Genomic DNA, 22566 nt, shown 5'->3' on the forward strand with positions numbered 1-22566 from the left:
AATTGAGCGAAAAATCATGTGTGAAGCCGTTCCTGTGTTTTGAGGAGCTCAAATGCATAACACACTCACTACTATACAGCAGGGAAAAGAAAGTTAAATGTGTGTGCTGGAAATACATTTTTGGAAGCTGGAAATCTCAACGCCTGGAAAATGAATCACTGGTCGGACTCACTGGAATCAAAGAAAACTTAACCTGAGCAAATCTAAGTTAAGTTTGAACCAAAATATTAAGTAAACAGCATCTTTTGTTTACATAAGACAACTTGTTTCTCCAGGGCTAATGTAAAAGTTATGTTGCTATCACATAGAGGGTGCACAAAATGAAAGCAATGCTATGGAAGGTATCTTATTTTCCAATACGAATCCTCTCAAACACAACAAAAAATCACCATGATAAGCTGCACAGTTGAAGTACTTGTTGCAGGGCTGTTGCACTGGCTTGCATAACATTGTGGATGCTGTTATTGTGTCCTGCTTTCTTGCTGTGTCTCTCAGTTACTAATAAATGCCCATCTTAGATATCAGAGCCCAGCATGTTGTCTAAATGTTTGGACACGTTGCACTGAGGTGCAGAAAATCTGCTTCCATTGGAGCCAACCTGCCAACATCAGGCCCCCCTCCCTGGAGCATGTAATAACTCTGGAGATCCCTGCTGCGCAGAGTGTGTGTGTGCATGTCTGAGTGTGTGTGTGTCTCTGTACAATAGCACAAATACTTGCAGTGTGCACTAATGCATACTGATAAGCTTAATATGTGTGTGTATTTAACAGCTGCTGAACTCACTAATAACGCACAACAGCTTGGAATCTCGTGAGTCAATTCTCATGAAGATGGATAGATAGATAGATAGATGGATAGATAGATAGATAGATAGATAGTTGGATAGATAGATATATAGATAGATAGATGTGAGTTGGTTCAGGTGAGTTTGCTGCTCCTCCTCGATGGCTCAAAGATCGTCAGAGACAGTTTGAGCCTCCAGGGCTTCCTGTCAATCAATCTACTCCTACCACGTCTTTATCTTCATAATGATGAACTACAGGGCTCCATGTGGGCTGAAGGTACTCTAATGCATTTAGTCACTCTGACAGGCATGCACACACACACACACACACACACACACACACATACACACACACACACACACACACATACACACATACACACATACACACACACACACCTGTACACACAAACTGTTTTTTATCCGAGTACTCCAAATAGCATACTCAGGTAACTCGAAGCTGGATTATAGTATTTACATGTGCATAACAAAATGGGATATTCCAACGAGACTAAGCGTCTACAGCCATGCTAGCAGCTCTGTACGTCTGCAAGGCTGTTCTTAGCCACAGCCATCAGCTAAATGCTAACTTCACTAACACAATGTTAAGAGATGCTGATGTTGCTAGTTGGCATGCTAACATTTGCTAATAAGCACTAGACACAAAGTAAATCCCACTGATCCACTGATGGGACTGGCACTGTCACTAATATGGTAAATATTTGGTCACAAACCAAAGTACCAAGGACAAATGAACGATTTGATCTACAAACCCCAATCCTCCATTCATGTTAGTTTTTGGCCAAAGATTCCCTGGATCTTTTGATGATATTATGGATATTATTATTATTCCTAAAGTTATACATTGTAAACATTATTTTTTTCTTTTCGTTGGACTATTTGCTCACATAGTTGTACACAAAGTGGTGAACCTCGCCCCATCCTTGCTTGTGAATGACTGAGTCTTTGGGAATGCTCCTTTTAGACCCAATCATGACACTCACCTGTTTCCACTTAACCTGTTCATTTGTGAAATGTTCCAAACAAGTGGTTCTTTTTAGCATTCCTCGCCTTTCCCAGTATTTTGTTGCCCCTGTCCCAGCTTTTTTTAAATGTGTTGCAGACATCAAATTTAAAATGAGTGAAAATTTGCATAAAAGAAATAAAGTTTATCAGTTGGAACATTAAACATCTTGTCTTTGTAGTCTATTCAATTGAATACAGGTTGAAAATTATTTTTATTTACGTTTTACACAGGGTCTCATTGGAATTGTGGTTTGCAATTTTGGTGCTTGACGAAGAGTTGAGCAATCACCACACATTATACAATTCATCCTCTAAGGAAAATGAATGTTTTTAGAATCCATCCCATTGTGGTCCAAACCTTTCCCTTAATATCACAGTTGTCAACCTGTTGGTGGGGCAAAAGGTAAAGTCAAGACTCATCAAAGCCAGTGGAGTTCATCTTCTGGGACCACAAATGTCATGGCAATCCATCCAGAAGTTGTTGAGATATTTTTGATTATATGAAGTAGTGGACCGTCCTAGCATCATTAATTACATACATGTTAATTATTTAAAATTGTAGGTAGGAAAACCGGACATCCTCACGTTAGCAAATAACTGATCATAGCAAAGACACGACTGTGCATGTCAACATAATGCACAGGATTTATATTTATTTAGAACGATTCGTTTTTTATAATACTAATGTAGCATCAAACCCAAAACAGCTCATTAATAACTTGTATCTTGTTTTGGGGTGAACCTTAAGTAAAACATACTTACAGGACTAAACAAATGGCATTACAGTCTATGCAATCTGGATCAATCAATTTTTTTCCTCAAGCTGAAGACTTATTTAACAACAAACCCTGCTGCTCGTCCACAGATTGTAAATGGTAGTGGGATTTGGAGTACAGTGGACATGCTGAGGGCGATTTTAAGGGGAAATGGACAGTTTCTGGTTCAGACAGTTCAGTTTTAAGCTCATTTGAATGTTGATGTATGAAGAAGCACTGACTTGGCTCGGGGCCGGGTTGGGGGGTGGGGGGGTGGGACCTTGATTGGTGTCTGTGTTCTGTGGTTTCATGAGTGGGATTGTTCATGTTCCATAAATGCAAACTCGGTTTAATGGGCATAAAGGAGGAAACTTGAATTCTTTCTGCATTTTCTTTTGCTTTAGTGGCCCACATAAGCACATGAATGCTTCTCCGCCTTTCAGTGCGTGTACGTGTGTCACTGCTGAAGATCCACTGATGTTTAAAACCATGTCATCTGGTAAAATCCTCAGAGCACAGCCTTGGGCACCATCACCAACCACAAACTCAACACCCGTTTCTGTTTGAGATTACCACCTTCGTTTGGTATTTGCCTTGTTAAAGACGAATATAAGTGAACATGAAAGAGGTTTGGATGAAAAACAAAAAGGTACGCAGAGCCTTCATCATCTTCTCTGGGCCTCAGGGTATTGAGTTTATGACCCGAGTTCCTGCTTTGTAAATAAATACCAAACAGCCGCTGCTCTGCTTTTACTTCACCAAAGGGAATATTTTAGCGTGGTTTTTTAATGAATGTGAATCTGGGCTTGTGCATTTGCATGTGAGTGGAGTTTGTGACTTTTTTTTGTGGGTCTAATTCATGTTTTAGTTGACACATGTGTCTATTAGTGTGTTTGCGTGTGAGCATTTTGGGTTTGCTTTGTCTGTGTGTGTGTGAGTGTGTGTATGTTTGTGTGGTTCTCTTGCAACAAAATGGAAATTACTTCACAGGCAAGCACCAGAATGGCTTCAATTTCCAGTCAAAGGGAACTTGTCATATTTAAAACACCATCTGGCTTCTTTACAAAACAAGACATGTTAATAGCAACAATTACATCTGTCAGCGTTCTGTTGTAAGTAACACGCACACTCTTGCTAAGTAATTGTTTTAGGACCGAAAAGGAGAAAATTACACAACATTTTTGCAAGATATGTCTGAAACAACACGGAGCACTCAGGGTGAGGAACAATGTGTGTGTCTGTCACCTATTTTACAGTGTTACAGCTCAGCTACGGCTGTGAGAAGGAACACAAGCCCCTTTTAATTCAGACAGAGAGGGTGAAAGAGCGTTCAGGGGGGAAGGGAGCAGCTACGAGGTTTTCTTTTACACTCTGTCACATGTCCTCCCTGCACCTTGTGCTGCAATCGCCTTCTCTCCTACAGCGTTGCTCAAATGGTATCAGACAGCTTCATCAATGATGAAAATCAAATAGCAAGGCGTAAGAAAGTGTGACAAACAAAATCCATCATCAATCATAGATTAAGATGTCTTAGTTTTTAGCACTCAGGTGTCTTATTCAGTAAATACCATTAGGTTGACAGTGGAGAGTCTTAAGATCTTTTACTAGAGTAGTAAAAATAATACAATATCATATCTACTCCAAGTCCTGCGTTTTATTATTGTTAATATTTTTAGCGTATTTAAAGATAAAGGAATCATTATGCAGAATGGTACCTTTCATACTGTACTTCATACTCAGAACTCAAAGACCTTAGAAAAACCATCTCAAACTCAAATGTCTTAAATATACATGTACTATAAGACATGTGTCTATTACAAGCAAAGCGTCTTTATGCTTTATTTTAGACACCAAGTATAGGTAACTGGTTGAAAGAAATGGCAATAAAATTACACAAATACATGGTGGAAATTACGGACCAACGGCTGAAGCTGTGTCAAATCTAACAGGATAGGATGAGCTTCTTTTAGTTACTGTTGCTTTTATTTATTTACTTTTTTTATTGTTCTTAATGTCTCTGTCCCTAACATTTATGTATCCCTTAAGTGTCAAACATGTTTTATATGTATGTACATTGATCATGTTAAAACTCAATAAAAAAAATGATGGAAAGAAGTACAAAGCAACGTAAAATGGAAATTCTAGGAAAGTACAACTACCTTAAAAATGTACTTAATTACAATACTTGAGTTCATGTACTTTCCACCAATGGAGGTTGACAAAGGAATGGGCCCACATTAAAAGCAGCTCCACAAGTCATGACATCTGAAAGCCTAATGTAAATATGAAAACTTGACAGATAATTATAGGGGGTGAGACCCACAAGAGCATGACATCTGCGACTAACGTTGAACTGTGTTTTCCTGTGGCCCTGAGGAGCAAAAGCAGCAGGGCAGTCTGTAACACCACGAGTCCCCTGGGAAACGGCTTTCTCAGCCTACACACATACATACATACAAACAGGGGCATGCAGTAAACACACACATGGTCGTGTACTTGCACATTCATAATGACATACAGCCATGGGCATGCAGGCAAGCATGTGGGTAGAGCTCTCTCTCTCTCTCTCTCTCACACTCACACACACACACACACACACACACACACACACACACACACACACACACATAAACAGTCCAGTTCTGGTGGTGCTGATTAGCCCTCATAACAGGTCAAGTGGGTAGCGCACTGCCATGAGTCCATGAGGCTAATGTTTGATAACTCCACATTTTCAATGTGATATTTTGTATTAACATTCTGATTCTGTAACATTCTCTCTCAGGTAAATATAATAGTACAATGTCTTCCTTGGATGTAGACGTAGCCTACACTGTAAGTTAGTAGCAAGTCATGGGAGTTGCAAATTAAGTGGTTTGGGGTCCTTCTGTAAGTCATTTTGGGGTCCAATTTGGTTTTGAAGAATTCTAAAAACAGCAATACCACGGGCGAAGCAATCGGCCAGTTCCAAACAGGCACATTTTTGACGGGCACTGTACTTGTATAATTAAATTCAGCTACAAGCAAGAACACAAATGTCCTGACTCATTTTCTTGTGCAAATAGGGCAACATAAGCCTACAGTGGGTTTGTGACCGCAATGTACACACCAACCTCCATAATCTGCGTGAGTTTATGAATGATTAATGCTATCCGATAGGGCATACTACTGTTGTGCCTTTGAGCAAGTCACACAACAGTAAAGCACTCTGATGTTGCCAGGCAGCTCCCATTGGTGAACGTTTGCAGCTGACCTTAATATGTCCTGTGGTTTTGTGTCAATGCTGTTTAACTGTGGCTCAATAAAGCTCTTTGGACTCTGCTTGTAGCTTGTGGCTGATGGATTAACTAATGCATTGGTTTGTTTGTAAAGCGTCATCAGTCCATGTGTTAAACGTATGATTCTTTGGTACTGTGAATAAATCAATTGGGTGTTTCACTGTCTGGTTATTGGGTCAAAAGCGTAAATCACTGGACTCAAGTATGAAATCCATATTTCTTTGGAGTGTTTAGCCACACTAGTGGTGCAGCTCTCAGGATGGCAAAGTCGGTAGGTCCATCCACCACTTTGGTTGAAACCGAAACATCTCAACAACTGTTGCAAAGCAAATTCTAGCATGCTAACATGCTGAACCAAGATAATGTTACAAAACCTGCAAAATATCAGTATATTAAGTCATTTTAGGTATTTTAGCATGATTACGTTAGCATTTAGCTCAAAATTTTGCCGCTAGAGCTGCTCGCATTTTCAGGCTACGTGCTTACTGCACTACTGGGCAATGGGAATTAACTCTTTAAAATACATTTAAGTGGTTTTAGGCATGTAGGTTAAAATGATGCTACAATAAGTTGAAAAGTGATGTATTTGTTGTGATGTATTTTCTTAAACTACAGTATGTCTTGTCAGATTGTATTTTAACTAAACCTTGTCACAAACATTATGAGCTGTGTGGGAGCCACAGCACTGATGTGAGCAAAAAGGACAGTGTTTAGTGGGTCATTGCTATTTCACAGAATGTTTGGAAAAGCTTGTCGCTGTTGGAGTCAAACTACAGTGACAGAAATATGAACATATCTGGATCCAAGTAAAGAGATTTACCCACCACGCATGCATTCCAGCTGCATCAGCACAGAAAACGAAGCCTTGACACAGGAAAAAAACGAGCCATCAGAGATTGTAAGCTAATGGGTTAGTGTTCCAGTTGTGTGCTTTTTTGCACCAGGAGATAATGTGATGTAAGGCTTCATAACAGCGGCTTTCAGTGAGCAGTGTAACCGTGCCCTGGTCTGCCTTCATAACGCTCATGCGTTGATAGAATCTTCTTGCATATTCATGTGCTGAGGGAAAAGGATTTTGCGCTTTGAGAAACTAGTAAAAGTCAGCAGTTAAATGTTTAATGGCCGTTGCTGTGCTGAACTTTCAGGATGAAGGGACAGACGAAGGGCAGGATGGAAGAAGCTGAAGAAGAGACATGGTGGGCACTTACATGACATAAATGTATGCGCCTGCCGCCCAACACCCCAGCAAATAAAACACAACAGACAAAAAAAATAAAGCTACACTTATGGCTAAATCTAAATATTGGTGTTGCAATAGGAAAGTTGATCTGAGACATGACAAACTCGCCCAGTTGTCTGAGTTAAGACTCTAGCAATAGGTGTGATTATTAGGATTGCATCTTCAATTTGGACATCCAGAATCTTAGACTTTCTCATGATTTATGTCACTAAAACCCCAAAAATCATTAAATGTCAGAAATCCAAATCAGAACCAAATTATTACAGCTCAATGTACTAGAGTTTTTTTTGCATTTGCAAGGTGATGGTTGGATTTCAAATGCTCATCTTAGGCAGAACAGTGTATGGTAAGTGCAGTATTTCACTCCAGAATTATATTTGGACAGTGTGGAAGTCAGAAACAGCATTGTGACTATGTGACAATGAACCACAGCTCTGCTCAAAACAGCATCAAGTAGCATCTCTTTGTAAAGATGCAGCTTCTTTTGGCAGTTTGACAAAATACAGTTGCTACTGAAATGCAAGAGAGCATTATTACAGTGCAAACCTCCAATTGTTAAACTTGCAACGCTATAAAATCTGTATTTTATAATTCTTAAGAGGGTTTGACTCAGAAGGGCACATAAATGCTGCAATGTCAACTTGCCAACTTGGAAATCTGAAAAAACATTAGACTTAACTATGAGGGCGTGAATGCAGAATGGTAGTTATGCTCCTTAAATCCCATAACCGGATCAAAACCTAAAACTTGTTACCGCAGATTTGTTTGGTGTTCCATCCAGCTGATTACCTTTTGTAAGTTTTGCAAACAAAGGAACAAACAATCAGGAAACCATAACCTCATTTCAGTTTAATGAAGTTGGAAATATCAATTGCATTCCCTGACAAACAGATGATACTTTATTGTATGACAAACTTTTGCATCCCTTGCGACTGTACATGGGTATTTTGGGGGTCTTCACCAGCTGCAGCCTTGTCTTACTTTAGTCTCAACCACACTGGATTTGTTTTGGATCAAATCAAAGGGCCCTCTAATCGCCATGCCGCAACAGCTGCACCGGCTCTGGGCAGGGCCGGGCCGTGCCCAGCTGCTCCACAGGGGTTAAAGTTGAAACCCACATCTTTAATTTGGGTTTCAAGTTGGATATATCTTGGGTAGTTAATCACAGAGCTTAGAGAAGTTGAGGTAAACTAACGGTCAGTCATTACCAGCGGGCCCCATTTCAGAAAGCAACTTTAGTAAAAACTCAAAGTTGGTTGACTCAGAGTTGACGGAAACTCTGGGTTTTGTGTTTTATAAAGTAGGTTTAGCTTAACTCTGAGTCAGTTACTGTGGCAACATACTCTGTGGACCTAACCTGCTCACTAGCAGTTTATCCTCAACTAACCCTAAGTTTCTTTCCCCATAGTGTGTTATAATTCTTCACCTCCCCATGTGTTAAAAACCAATATGACTTTCTTTTTATGAAGCGATATCTTACAAGTAATAATGCAGTGCAGCTCTTAATATTTGTCATGTTGTTCATCCACTTCCGAGGTAAGCCTCATTTAACTAACTTGCGGTCATATTTATAAAAGCTGGCTCCTCTGGCACTACTAGGAGGTTCAAGCTTTTTTTTGTTCCTGTTGTCATTATGAATCATGTTATCTGCATTCTGTTGATGAGGGCTTTACTAATGCTTGAAACTAAGTTGACCCTAAGTTAACCCAGGGTTAACCTAATTGACCTGATTCTTATCACCTGTTCTGAAACCGGAGTTCAGAATTAGCCAAACCAGAATTCAGGTTGGAACCTGCTTTCTGAAATACCCCTCTCCTATAAATACCCCTCTCTGAACGCACACATACATGCATGCAGGAATATACATAAATCCTACATTTTGCACACATGCAGAGTTGTTTAGGTATGTGGAAATTCACGTGATGACAAATTTAAAATGTTTTATTTAGTCTCATTAATTTCATTAGTGTGCATGAAATCCAGTATAGCGTAAGGTTTTATACATATACACTTACTCACACACTCTGCCCCTCCACTTCTTATCCGGCTTGCCCACTGCTGTTGTTCCTCCTCAGGGACAATGCAGAATGTCTCATCTCATCCCATCACCCTCCTCATAGACTAAAATAAAAAGCTTCCCTCCTTTATCATCTTTGCTTCTGCTTACACTCCTTGGTAAAAACCACAGCAGGCTGGAAGAGATGGTCCAAAAAACTCTGGTGTTTCACAATAACACACCAGTCTAATTTTACAGTCTAAAGTTGCTAAAATTATTGCAAACGATTTCTCACCTTCTGAACTGATGCAACACAAGGGATTGTGTTTGCAATATGTCCATCATACCCGGACCGTCTGCACACAGAGACTATGAAAGTGTCTGTTTCCTCTGAGTGCAATGAGGATATACAGTGCAATTAGGCCATTCTAAAAGTGATGGTTCGGAGTAATTTCACCCTAGGGTCCTATGCATCACGACCTTCAGCCAAACAACCCCCCCGGAAGCTTTTTCCACCTGGGTCGAATAATGGGTGAGTTAGTGTCATCAGCTGATTAGCTTAGTGCAGGCTCTAATGGAACCAACTGTGTGTCGTAAATTACCACTAACAAGGGTTATTTAAATAAATTCCTGGTAAACTCACAAACTTTCCAAATATATACAAGCACAAAGGGCAGGTGATGAGTGTATCCCAACTTTGTCAAAGAAATCTCTTTTTTTTTAATCAAACTTTGATGTTTCCACTAAGCCGTTTCATAAAAAAATGCTTTGCAGTAATAAACCCAGACCTTGACACGGCAATGCTTGAACTTTGTTGTGAAGCAGATTTGATACTCTAAGCTCAGTTTTATTTTCTGTTCAGTGTGAAGGAATAGATGTGCTGAGAATTAGCAGCAGGCTCTGCCCGTAACATTTCAGCTGTGACTATCAGTGTTCATCAAAATGCAGCCATGACATTTTGTGTGTTGTTTTGACTGGAGGCGACTGTGTTTCCAAGCACAATAGTCTGTCACTGAGATGAAGAAGATAGAGAAGGAGAAGCCGAAAGGAGAAAGACAACTGCAGGAGGAAATCAAAGAGGGGGGAGATAAAGGAAAAGAGAAGGAGGTCAGTTGCATGGCTAAAGAGCAAGGAAGGGTCACTTTAAAAAAAGAAAAAGCTAAAAACAGTCATATTTTGTCTCACGGTGCTTTTGAAATGGGGCCACCCGTTCATTATTTAGATAAATATTGAGCTAAAACTTTAAAACTCTAGTCTTCCGTCTGGGTGAATATTTAACCCCACTTTCACTTTTGGCCCTGGACTAGATTTCGGAGAAAAGGAATAAACCTGATTCAAAAGGTTGTAGGATCAAACTGCTGATTGACAACGATGGTGAGAAATAGAGTTTTAGGCAAATAATTATTGTATGTATTTGTGTATAGAAAGTACTTAGGACCCCATTTTTTGTCTTCTCCTCTCTGTTCCACACCTCTCTTTCTGAGGAGAGTCAGATTGATGCAGAACCATTCCAGCATACATTATGAGGAAGACTTTGAATTTCGTGGGCCATACAACGGGAATAGGATGCTGTTGTAACAGTGGACAGAATTTGGGTCATGATTAATAAGTCCGTCCCTTGAGGGCACATGAGGGGTGAGAGAGGGGAGGATGGGAGGAAAAAGCAAAGCATGAAGAATGATGTTTTCCTAGTTCAACTCTGTTGTGTACAAATCATGTTTGTATGCAACTCATCTGCATAAGTAGCCTGATGTAAAATACATTGGAATATTTAAATTTTTATGCTTCTTTATATTTCCACTTCACTAAATTTCAGTGATAACTGCTGTACTTTTCACTACATTCATTTAATAGCTATAGTTACCAGTTACTTTTTAAATTAAGATTAAGTTATGAGGTAGTTAAAATGTATTCCAGCCTGACTAATGACAACAATAAAGTAGGCATATTGCTTACATACTGATACATGAATAATAATAACCCACAAATATGATAATATAAATCTCACTCTGTATTTATGAGTACTGTCAAGGTCGAAACCTGGCAGACAATTTAACCTGTACCAGTGCACTCACATGACACACTCTACCTGCTGCGACATAAATCAAGCACACCCTTTGAGCTCAAATTTGCCATCACCTCACCCCTTTGTTTTGCTCTGCTAGGCTGCACACCTGAAGCTGAAAACACCTGCTGCTGATGGAGCTAACATGCTAACATGTTAGGTAATGTGACTTTAGCATTACGCTATCTGCTGCGATCAATGCTGCGGCTGACATTCAGATAGGCCTACTTGCTTTTGCATCAACTCTTGCCATTTCAATCCTATAATTGAGTTTTATACTGCCTGCTCTTCACCACCTAACTACCTGTTTTACCTCTCAAAGGTAAGAACCAGCTGCATGTGCTAATGTGTGCACTTGACTGCTAATTTTGCTCATCTATTGATTTTACATTAGATTTTTTATGTGCAGTTTGCTTCAGTATTTTATGGATTGTTTCTGGCACATGACATGTGAGTTATGATGCTTTTATGCTGTTGATTTTAAAGATGAATATTCATTTTTGAGTATTATGAGGATTATGGCTTGGACTGCTGCTCTTGTTTTGGGGGGTGCAATACTTTATTGCCTACACTAGAAGCTAATATTGTTTATCCGCTTTTGGGAAGTAAAACATCACCATGGCCTTGCACATTGTTTATTTGCATTATTCTTTTTTTTTTGCAATATTGGCTATGAGACAATCAGCATGTCTCATCGCAAACAATATAAGTAATCACAATTAAAGTTTGTATTCAGTGAAGCAAAAGTGAGATGTTTTAACTCAAAGCATTACTTCTTCCATTATTACATTGAATGAACAGTTGAACTGCAGTTTATGCTGGTGATACGTTCATCTCCAGCCTTAAGCACATATGCAGTTTGCCCTCATCTGCATGGAGACCTCCTGAGATATTTCAGGCACAGATCTGTTCATAAACGTTGTTGCAGGTAAACCCAAACTCAATGGATGGTAGGAAATCTTCTTAGCCATAAACACAACCTGAGAAAAAAAGTCAGTCATTGTTTATCCTTTTCCAATAAAGTCAAACCTGAAAATATATATTTTTCCCAATATGTGAACCTGACGTCCATTGATCTGACATCAACTTAGATGCTAGATCATATCTAGCAAACAACAACAGAGGCATACTGCACAGGCATCAACACACAGACATACAGTATATTTGAACCCTTCTGCAAGGGGACGTAATGAATAAATGTAAGGTCATTGCAATAATCTACTTTATAATTAATTATACATGATGACGTGACACACTTTATAGGTAAGGAGACGTAACCCAAAGCCTGTCTTTTAACCTAGCTCTAACCTTAAATGCTAATCTTACTTGACCCTAACCTACCTTTACAATTTAATCCACACCAAACCTTAACCTTTCAAATCGCTGTCACTTATAGCGCAGTGTGTCAGTTTTGTTTGGTGTCTCGTTTGCTGGGCACTGCTTAAGTGTCATGTCTTGCTGGGTATCAGGTAGAATTCTGGGTTTAGATTTATACATACAGTAGATTCTATATTTCTTGCAACGATTGGAAGTGTTTTGTTGGGTCACACAGTGGAGTGATGAGGCCAATGTCACAGTTTTAAGTTTCCTGTGAAAAGTAAACTCCAAACCTACATCCTAATAAAGAATCCATGGAGCAGATTGTTGTTATTAATAACCAAAAAAAACGTTGCAGCGCTCTGCTTCAGTCTGGAAATACATTACCTCGAGGAGTCAACTGCAGGCATCTCTCTCTCCCACACTAATCATTCCTCTCTTTTAGAAAGCTCTTCTGGCACTGAGACAGACGTGAAGGGAAATGTGGGCGGCCAGCAGGGACAGACTAGTTAGTTGGGTTTGGAGAGACTGTTTCAGACGTCAAACAGATCACTTTATGAGCAAATGGTTGAAAAGAACAGACTTTAAAAACCGTGAGTTATGAAAACAAACTTCCCCAATTGCAGATGTACAAAATGGTCGTTGATGATGACTTCTGATGAGTAACAGGATGCAGCAAAAAAACTGTCTGTGGGTGTGAGTCAGAACTGGAGATTTGTGTTTAATCTGGATTAATGATGACGAAGAACTCCCATTGGCCCACAGTTTATGATTTAATGAAAGCAGGGAAGAGGTAGAGCCCCTGGGGTGATGTGCATGTTTTATTTGTGTATGTGGGCAGGAATGAAAAAGTAGGAGAGTGAGACATTAATGGAGCAAGGGGTGGAGGATTGAGGGAGTGTATATGTGTGTGCATAGCCTATCCATTGGCACTTCATGAGAACAACACCCTGCAGAGATAAGACCGGCTAAGTACAAGTACAAGTACTCAATTATTTAATGTTTGAGGGTTTAAGAGAATTGGAGGGGATTGGAGGGCCTCTGGAAATGCATGCTTTTTTGTTGTTGAGGGGGAGGTAAAGTTTAATTGACGCTCGTTGATCTGTTAGCAGAGTTCACCTCTGATCTGAGTGTGTGTTGGTCATGTTGGTGGTGGCAGAGTCTTTCCCTCTGACCGGGGCGGCTGCCTTCACTGGCAGAGGGAAACAAGCTCCTGTTTAATGATGACGAGCGATCTGACACTGTTGAAGAGAAGAATAAAAACTCCATGCTATGCGGCTCTGCAGGCACTTGGATCTGAAGCTGCTGCGATGAGATGATCGCCCAAATTATCGCAGAGAAGCGCTGAATGGAAACATCACTTAATAATATGTTGTGATGTTGTCGGTGTGGGAGGCAGCAGGCTTCATGCTGCTTGTCGAATAAACAGAAAAAAAATGAGTCGCCGTCTTGTCCCACATTCCCTCTGCTGCTAATGTGAAGTTAGATGGTAGCTGTGTTTATCTGTACAAAGCAGCAACTAAAGATTGTTAATTCATCTGATAATTAATTCATGGATTGATCGTAAAGTCATAATTATAAATCCAAATTCATTAATTCAAATTACTTGTCTTGTCCGACCAACAAACCAAAACCCAAATATTTAATGTACATAGAGAATCCTGAAATATTATCAAACAGTTAATCTACTTATCATTTTAGCTCTAGCTTCATCCAAGATCCAAAGATCCATCACTGCTCGTGATGAGTTTTCTGAGGGTTCTCTGGCTCCCTCCAATAGTCCAAAGAGACATGAAGGTTTGGTTAATTGAGATTGCCTGTAGATGTGAGTGTGAGTTGTTGTTTGTCTCTGTGTGTCAGCCCTGTGCTGAAGACTGCTCTCGTCCAGTATCAGGATAAACGGTTACAGTTCAACCTGGCAGAGTAACAGCTCAAAATGAATGATGCACAAAATTATAATACACCTCATGTTAGTGTTGATTGTTGTCCAAGGTTTTAGGTGAATATTAAAGTGGAACAAATTATACTGAAGAAGCTGTCCCTGTTTTTTTTTACTATTACCCTCAACTTTTTTTCACTATTACCCACAACCTGAAACTAGCTTTTATTATGCAAACAGTACGGCTGCAATTGATTCTTATACAACTTTACATTGTCAGTTAATTTTAAAATAGTGAAGATGCATGTTAAAATTTCCCATAGAAGAGTTTGTCTTTAGATTGCCCGTTTTGTCTGACCAACTGTCCAAAATGCGAAGATATCCAATGTATTCAATGACATAAAACCGAGAAAAGACAAACTCTAACTAGTGATTGTCGTTGTGTCTTAATGAATGACTTTAATGATTATTATTCATCAAAATTGTTGTCAATTTACTGTTTTTCCACCAAACGAATGATGGACTAACTGTTTCAGCTCTAAAATAAACCCCATCCGTGAACCATCGTTGTGTCTGATTTCACCCCCCAAGAAGATTACATGGGCAGGACACAGCAGGAGTCGGAGAGTTAAAAGCCCTGAAACAACAGCACCAACAGCACTTCTGCCAGTCTGTGGTAGAGTCAGACCATGTCAGACTGTGTTTGTACAAATATACTGAATTCCTCAGATTCACAAAAGGCTGGCAGGCAGGACGGAGATCAAAGCGTGGAAACATTCCTGTGTATTAGGTTCACCTGTCCTGTCAGAGCGCCTCATGGCATCAATCACAGCTTCAGAGGAGGGTGGTCTGCAGGGAGCTTCATGTTGCAGTCTGACCAAAAAAATATTGGTGCTGTTTTGTGTCAGGTTGAAATATTTAGCACTACTGGGACGCATCTTTAAACACAAGTTCAGAAACTTTTCAGACTCATGAAGAACATTAGGAAACTATTTTGGGTGCATTTTGCTCTCAAACGGCAGTCCAGCGAGAAATACTGTAGATCCACTGTACTACTACTCACATTACTGCGTTTGTAATGTTGGTTCAAATGGTAAGGACAATGTCTGTGCACATAATATCAATTAGGGCTCGACAATAATTTAATATTATTGCACGTCCTTCAATAGAAACGTAGCCCATAGTTTTTCTAACACAAATGTCAGAAAATAGCAAAAAATACCTTTCCTGCAGCTAAAGGTGATCTATTCATGTTGCTTGTTTTATCTGAACAACAATCCAAAACCGGTTTACAGTCATACTGTGAGGCAAAAACAAGTATCATATGATCTCACATTTGAGAAGCTGAAACCAGTAATGAAACCAGTAATTGAGAAATTACTAAAATGATAAATCAATCATCGAAAATGCTGCTGATTAATGATTTAGCAATGGACTCATTGACCTATCTGTTGTAGGATCTAATGCATAACAATGGGACCCAGTTAATTACATTGAACATTATTTTATTGTTTTGTTTTTTCTTCAGCAGTTTTGCATACATTTGCAATACATATAGATTTTTCTCTTCCCAGCTCTACCCTTGATATATTTTCCTACTATAAATCGACTTACAAGGCATACTTAGTGTGCACACATAGCACACAAATATGCACACTACATGCGCGTTGTGTCCTGCTTAAAGTCAGTGTTGACACTAGTCTTTATGCAGCTATTGTCTGAAGCATTTGTTTTTCAACCGCATGCATTTATCAGGCATGTACATCCAATATCTTACATTCACGTTAATTTTACGGTTTTACGGTTACATGCAAAAATGACTGGGAGCATATCATGCGATGTACCTTTTTAACGTTTTTGTTAATGAATCTCTGGTGTAAAGCTGCACATCTTTCCTCTCAATAATACAACCTTGAGTTAATAATGTTCAATGCAACATTGATTCACATCTGTGAAGTTCCACTTTGCATGCATTAGCAGAACAAGAGAGTGTGAGACTTATCTTGTACGATAAGCATTGCACTGCAAAGAAGCCAGATGTTAAATCCCAAATAATTCACCCTAGATTTAACTCTTGCATTCATCTCTCTGCCAAATCTGTCTCTGCTTTGTGGCTTTAAGATGTAGTCTTTCATTTCAAAAAGTGAGGGTGTTTATGTGCTACTACAAATGACCTATGGTTGTGCTAGCTTTAGCTTTTTTGAGTGTGTACGCAAAGGGGTCTCATGTTTCTTGTGGGAACTCCTTGCAGAAAGCCGCACTGAGTGACGATTCTGAACTATAGTTGCTGACGATTATAAAAAGTGAAACCTGAGCACATTCCTGAGGGCCAAGGTAGAGCTGTGTGGCTACACAGCTGAGGGCTTATTGAAAGATGAGCGCTTAGCAGAAATATCGCCTACAGTGAGATCCAAAGGGGTCCCAGAAACATACATGCACACATAATAAATGCACATAAATGCATACACTGCATTACCAATTCAACTCCCCCCACTAATGAAGATCTATTTTTTTTATGATCACGCTTTTTTTATATGCCCTTATCTTTGTGTTCAGTCCTTTTTTGAATCTGAGCTCTGCAGATTGTCTGACTTGTAAAATTGTACAACTGTGCTGCACTCAGGCATTGTGCCCCAGATTTGGGGTGGGAGTGTTGCGAGGCTGTGAGAGAGCGACAGCTGACTAGCTGGGACCAGAGGGGAGGGAGGGAGGAAAGAGGGAACAGGGGGAGGGGGTGTTGGTCAGACGGCAGTCAGCTCCCACTACTGGGATCCTGGGGGAAACTGAGCCAGAAGAGAAGGGACAACAGTTGCAGCTGTTGTTATACACACGCACACATGCATACACGCACGCCCGCACGCACGCACACACACACACACACACACACACACACACACACTCTAATCTTGACTGACCTGTTTGCTGTTTGAGTGTTATGCAAAGTTATAAAGTGTTCCTGTGATTTGGGATTAAAGCTGAGAGAATATTGATCTGAACCCAGTAGAAATATTGTACTGTGGCGTAAATGTCAGGTTTCACTTTATATACTGTAGGTTTTAGATTATGACTCATTACTTTCAGAGGCAAGTAATGGCTTTTCATTCTTGAATTTGAGCTACAACTAAGGATTATGAACAATCATGATGAACATGCTGATTGTATCAATTTTCTGACCAACATTCAAAACCCATCTGGCATTTTTGCTGGAAGGAATGACTCAACCGAATAAGTTATTATTATATTATTATTATAAGTTTTCTGTTGATCGTTTAGTCAATTAATAGATACTCTGTTTCTGCTCTAGAAAAGCCAAAGCTTATCATGTGAGGGAGCCATTTCTACTCCGTAGATAAATATGTTTTACAACAGCCCAGGACCTCTGCAGTAGGTATTGTTTGCTTTTCCTAGATGAAGTGCTCGGGTACAGAAACATGAACTGACTGATGTGGTTTGATGTGTATCTAATAAAAAGCATCTCGGGGATGAGTGTCCTGAAGAGCCTGTGATGAACTTCAGGGATGCAGTTCACGTTGCTTTTGTTTATTTATTGAAGACCCTGATGGAGTTGTTGTACAGATTTAGAATCAATTTAGTGCACAGTTGATGCACAGGCAGTGGGTGACTTGCTGACTTTGGCGTTAGTCATGCAGCAGCACTTTACTATAGTGAGGATGCAGAGCACGCCAGAAACAAATCAGGCTGAAAGTAAAAGCTGATGCTAGAGTCCTATTTTCCTTTATTTTGTATGTCAGGTTACGAATATACAGTGTAAGAGCACATTTGGCCTTTTTTTTTCCTTTTAAAGTGGTAAAAATGTGTTTGGATTTCAAAATATCTCACCTACGTTGCACTAATTGTCTGCTAAAGCAGCTCATGTGAAGAATCAAAAGCTCCAGTTTTCCATGTCACAATGACTAGATAATATTGTGATGTTATTTTTGACCCTTTTTTTGCCCAAACATATATATCAGATTGCCATTTGTCTGCTTTCTGGAACGTTTCAGCTCCACACTAATACAACTAACATCAATAACAGATTCACCATCTGACACAGAGTGACATTTCTTGAAAACAGATTTAATTTACAAAGAGTCAGTGACAGTTTTTACAGTGCACATGACACATAATCACTACAGAAGGTTCGCAGAACCCTGATGAAAAATATCAACAACAGTGCTGAAAATGACACTTGTAAATAGGAAGCCATAAATGTTACATTTAAATAAACATACTGTTTGATATGACATCTCAGACTGTGCCTCATAGCCCAAACTCCTCAGCAGAAACAGTCTGAGTGTGTTGGACCCTCGGAAGAATGTATTGACCTGAATACTGAGACAACACCATATGGATCGACTGGCCAAGACACTTAGAAGACCTAAGGCCTAATCCCTTCTGGCTAAATAGATTGGTCTAGGAACCCATTTAAAACTGAGTGATAGTAACACTTTTTTCAAAATAATAATTAGAGAATTAGATTGTCCTTGCATAACAGTGGTCCTCTTTAAAAAGTATTTTTGAGTCTGAGAAGGGCAGTGTCATCTATAATCCTGATGGAATCATGATATTTATGTGAACTTGTGAAGGAAGCCGTAGGTTTTTTTCTGTTATAATGCTGCTTGAAATGAAAAACACTGAAACGGTTTCTTATGATACAAGAGAATAGATACTGTAAGATTAACTCATCAGTTTGTGGTTTAAATACATCTGTGGTGTTGTTTATTGTAATGTTACAGTGACATATTTATCTGTATAAAATAATGAAATACATGTGATGGGATATTACAGTAAAGTTAGTTATTTTTGCTGTTAGGTTGATGGCAAATATGTACAATGTTCTGTGCATTGATACTGTCTGATACCTCCACTTTCAACTGCCTCATCACTGTTACAGCCTGTGATGTATTCACCTATGTTTATACAGTATGTAACACTTTTGTCATAATTCAGTTCATTCTCAAAGCTTTGGAATTAAACAAGCCCGTTTTGCATCTTCTTCGAGGCTGTGGCGAACAAGCTTTACATAACGACCAGGTGCCAGATGGCAGTCAGTACTCGTGGTTGGCGTTGCCATCTTTACCCCCTCCTCTCTCTGAGGACTGACAATGAACTCAACATGTGCCACTAACATAAGCATTTCTAACAGCAAGCACAACATTGCTGATTTCGATGGACAAATCTCAAAGTTACATGTGCAACCTTTGAAGAAGTCATGTATTGCTGTTGTGTCTTTCTAGGCAAGATGAGATGAGGCAGGACTTCTCTATTTATTTATTTTTTTCCTGTATTTGAAAACCATTTCAATGTGGCAGTGTCTCATAGTTTACTTGTGTGTAACATTCATTCCCTGAGCTAGGTGAATGAGATGGACGGAGTCAGTTAAACCTGAGTTTCCAAGGCTTCGAGGCCTGTTGGAAACAAAATTGAGCTTATGACAGTTTAGTGGCAGTGCGTTCAGTAACAGCTGTTTGTAGCATTGCTAGAAAAAATGGTAATCATGGAATCCAAAACTGGGTGTTTCTACTCATAGATGCAACAAAGTGAGATTCCTGTAGCATAGCAGTGAAAAAGTCTCCGGCTATTTCATGAAGATCTGTAATGTAATGGTGACATTCTGAGGAAGATATCCATTTTAATGTACCGTCTTTTTAAGTCATCCAGAGAACCCAGTCGTACATGCACACATTTTAATAATACAAAACTTGCAGCATAAATCCTCAAAAAATGTTTCTCTCCGTCTCACTTTCACTCTCTCACACACACACACGCACACACACAGCAAACAAGGTTTAGGTTTTTAGGATTCTCAGACAAAATGTTGCCCTGATAATCTTGTTGTGGGTGTGAAGTTCATTGGTTCCTTTTTGGAAGATAACTGTATCCAAGCTTCTCATTGAATCATTCATTCATTTCCCCTCCAGCACTGCCAAACCCTCCCCCCCCCAGCACCTGTCACTCACTCAGTTTGGCATCACTGGCAGTTTGTTGGCCCGGGACTCACTGTCAGACCCACACAGCTGTGTTGTAGTCAAACAAGGGCTGCATTTTCTCAAGACCAGTCTCTGGCTGTCTCCTGTCTAAATAAATCCCAGCAAATGGCTGGTGGTGGAGCTGGGGGAAGTGGAGTTGTTGGTTCCTCTCTGCCTCAGCTAAATGAGGACATGGTCTGCCTTTGCCCTGCTGCCCATTTGCCCAGAAGGGCAGGTAGAAGCTGCCTTTTGAACTTTTAGGTGGCACTTTCTTTGGCCTTTTGAAGAGGTCGTTGTCTTGCAGCTCCGGAGCCATCCAGCCAGGCCTCTCCTTGAGCAGCTTGTCCCTGTCGGGCCGGACGCCACGCAGGAACTTCTTGAAGATGTTTGTAGTTAATGAGAACTTCCTACAGATCTCCTGCGAGCGGCTGAGGCGGAGAGGGTGAGCTGGGGTGTCTGGTCTGTCCACATCTCCATCCACTATTCTCTCCTCTCTTCTCTTTCTCCTCTCCTCTTCTTCCCATTCTTCCCTGTCCACTTCAGGAAGGTCTAGCCAGTTGCCCACAAGGTCAGCGAAGACGTTGTCGCCCAGCACTAAGGGCTGACGGTTGCGGCTGCGGCTCATGAGCGAAGAAGTCCAGTCGCTGGCATCGTCTGTGCTGTCCTGGGAGTAGTCGCTGTCCAAAGAAGGGCCTTCTCTGGAGAGGCTGTACAGGATCCCAGGAAGATCCACTGTCTGAGCACGACCGGGAGCCTGTGGCTGAGGGTAGGGCTCCGGTGGAGGGTTTCCCACCATTGGTCCATAGAAATCCACCTGAGGGGCGGAGTATCCTGACCACCTCTTGGGTATAGACTCAAGGTCAGTCACGCTTTGTGCGCTTCTTTCACTTTCCTCGCTTTCACTCTCAAGGCTGGATGCCGAGGAAGATGATGTTCCCATGCTGCTTCTGTTTCGAGACAGGCTCTTGTCATCACGGCTGAAGGTGTTTCTCCTCTCTTGAGACATCCTTGGACTTGGCATCAGACTCTGGCTGGCCTCTTTGAGCATGTTTTGGCTAAAACAAGACCCGTGACTCTTGCCTGAAGTTGAAGCCGCTGTAGCAAATGCTTCAGGAGGAGTAGGTGGAGCTGGATGTGGGAGTCCTCGGTTAATACGCCGACCAGAAATGTCAAGGTTTTCGAGCGCTGTCTGAACCTGAAGGAGCTTAAGTTCCTGAAGGGCTCCCATCATTGAATTCATCTGAGCGTGGAGGCCATCTCCGGCTTCTTTCATACACAGCTGCAGGAAGACAGAGAGACAAAGGGATAAATATCTGATGATGACAGACAAAAATCAAAAATTTCCAGTTCAGTTTAACTGTTTAGAGATCATCAACCCCGTCATTTGACTCCTTTATCTCTTGCAGGGCCCCTCTCCTCAACCATCAAAAACTGATTTCATCAATGACCCCTTCTTGTTAATCATTTATCTCAGCACCAGCACAAATCCAATTACACACCATCAACTAGCAGCATCAAAGGCATTAAATACATGCATTCAGGAATAAAGTCAGACCAACAGTCCTGCTTTGTGTCTCTGTGTCGGTTAGACTCTTCTCTTGTGTTATGGGTCATGTGACCTAGTTTTAGGTGACAGGCCCCATATGGCCTGCATACAAGACAGGATCCAACCAATGACAGCTGTAAAACCAACTAGTCTTCAACTCTTTTTATCTGTTTTCCATTTTGCATTCATCCATTTACTTTAATCCATATTTCCTCCCTCCTCCAAGCTCTTTGTTTTCACTCTTACTTCCCTCTGTGCAGAAGTAATCATAAACTCTACCTTTATCCTTCTCTTCCTCCTCCTCTCTCTTTTTACTCTCATTTGTTTAAGAGCCTGTGTCATGTGATCTGTTCTAACCGTCTTGCCCTGAAGGCAGACAGACAGCCCAGAGGCGGCATCCTGACCTGTGTCTTAACTTGTAGACTTGAATCATTTGACCCAGACCTTTGAATCATTCTCTTGACATAAAAACAGGTTCTTCTTCATATAAGAACATGCTCACTTTGGAGTAAGGTAAACCTGCAGAGAGGCCTCCTTTAAAAAAAAACACGTGTAGGAAGACAACTGAAAGCATGTGAGGAATTTTGATAAACATTCTCACGTCTGTGGGAAAATGTTGTTTAGAAGCTTCTAAAGCACACCTACACAAGATGACACTAATCAGCACTTATTTTTCCTATAAACCAAGCTGTCTGTCTGTCAGCGTCTGTTAAA

The 22566-nt window shown here is 40.4% G+C and overlaps 1 protein-coding gene across 2 annotated transcripts in view; it reads right to left on the reverse strand.

The window, feature by feature from the left end:
* Window positions 1–1161: 1161 nt before the first annotated feature.
* inka2 (inka box actin regulator 2) overlaps window positions 1162–22566 on the reverse strand; it is a 31083-nt gene continuing 9678 nt past the window's right edge. Inside the window, exons 2-3 of one of the 2 annotated variants that reach the window (XR_004656444.1) lie at window positions 20099–21585; window positions 1162–1183 (exon numbers count right to left, since the gene is read on the reverse strand). Coding sequence is in view for 1 of the 2 variants with exons in the window: in XM_034870200.1 (XP_034726091.1) it covers window positions 20341–21585 (1245 nt within the window). In the remaining variant the exon portion in view is untranslated. Of the gene's footprint in view, window positions 1184–18393; window positions 21586–22566 lie in introns of those variants that run through there. The other variant, XM_034870200.1, reaches the window with a different exon arrangement.

This window comes from Etheostoma cragini, chromosome 4 (genome assembly GCF_013103735.1).
Source record: "Etheostoma cragini isolate CJK2018 chromosome 4, CSU_Ecrag_1.0, whole genome shotgun sequence".
NCBI lineage: Eukaryota > Metazoa > Chordata > Actinopteri > Perciformes > Percidae > Etheostoma > Etheostoma cragini.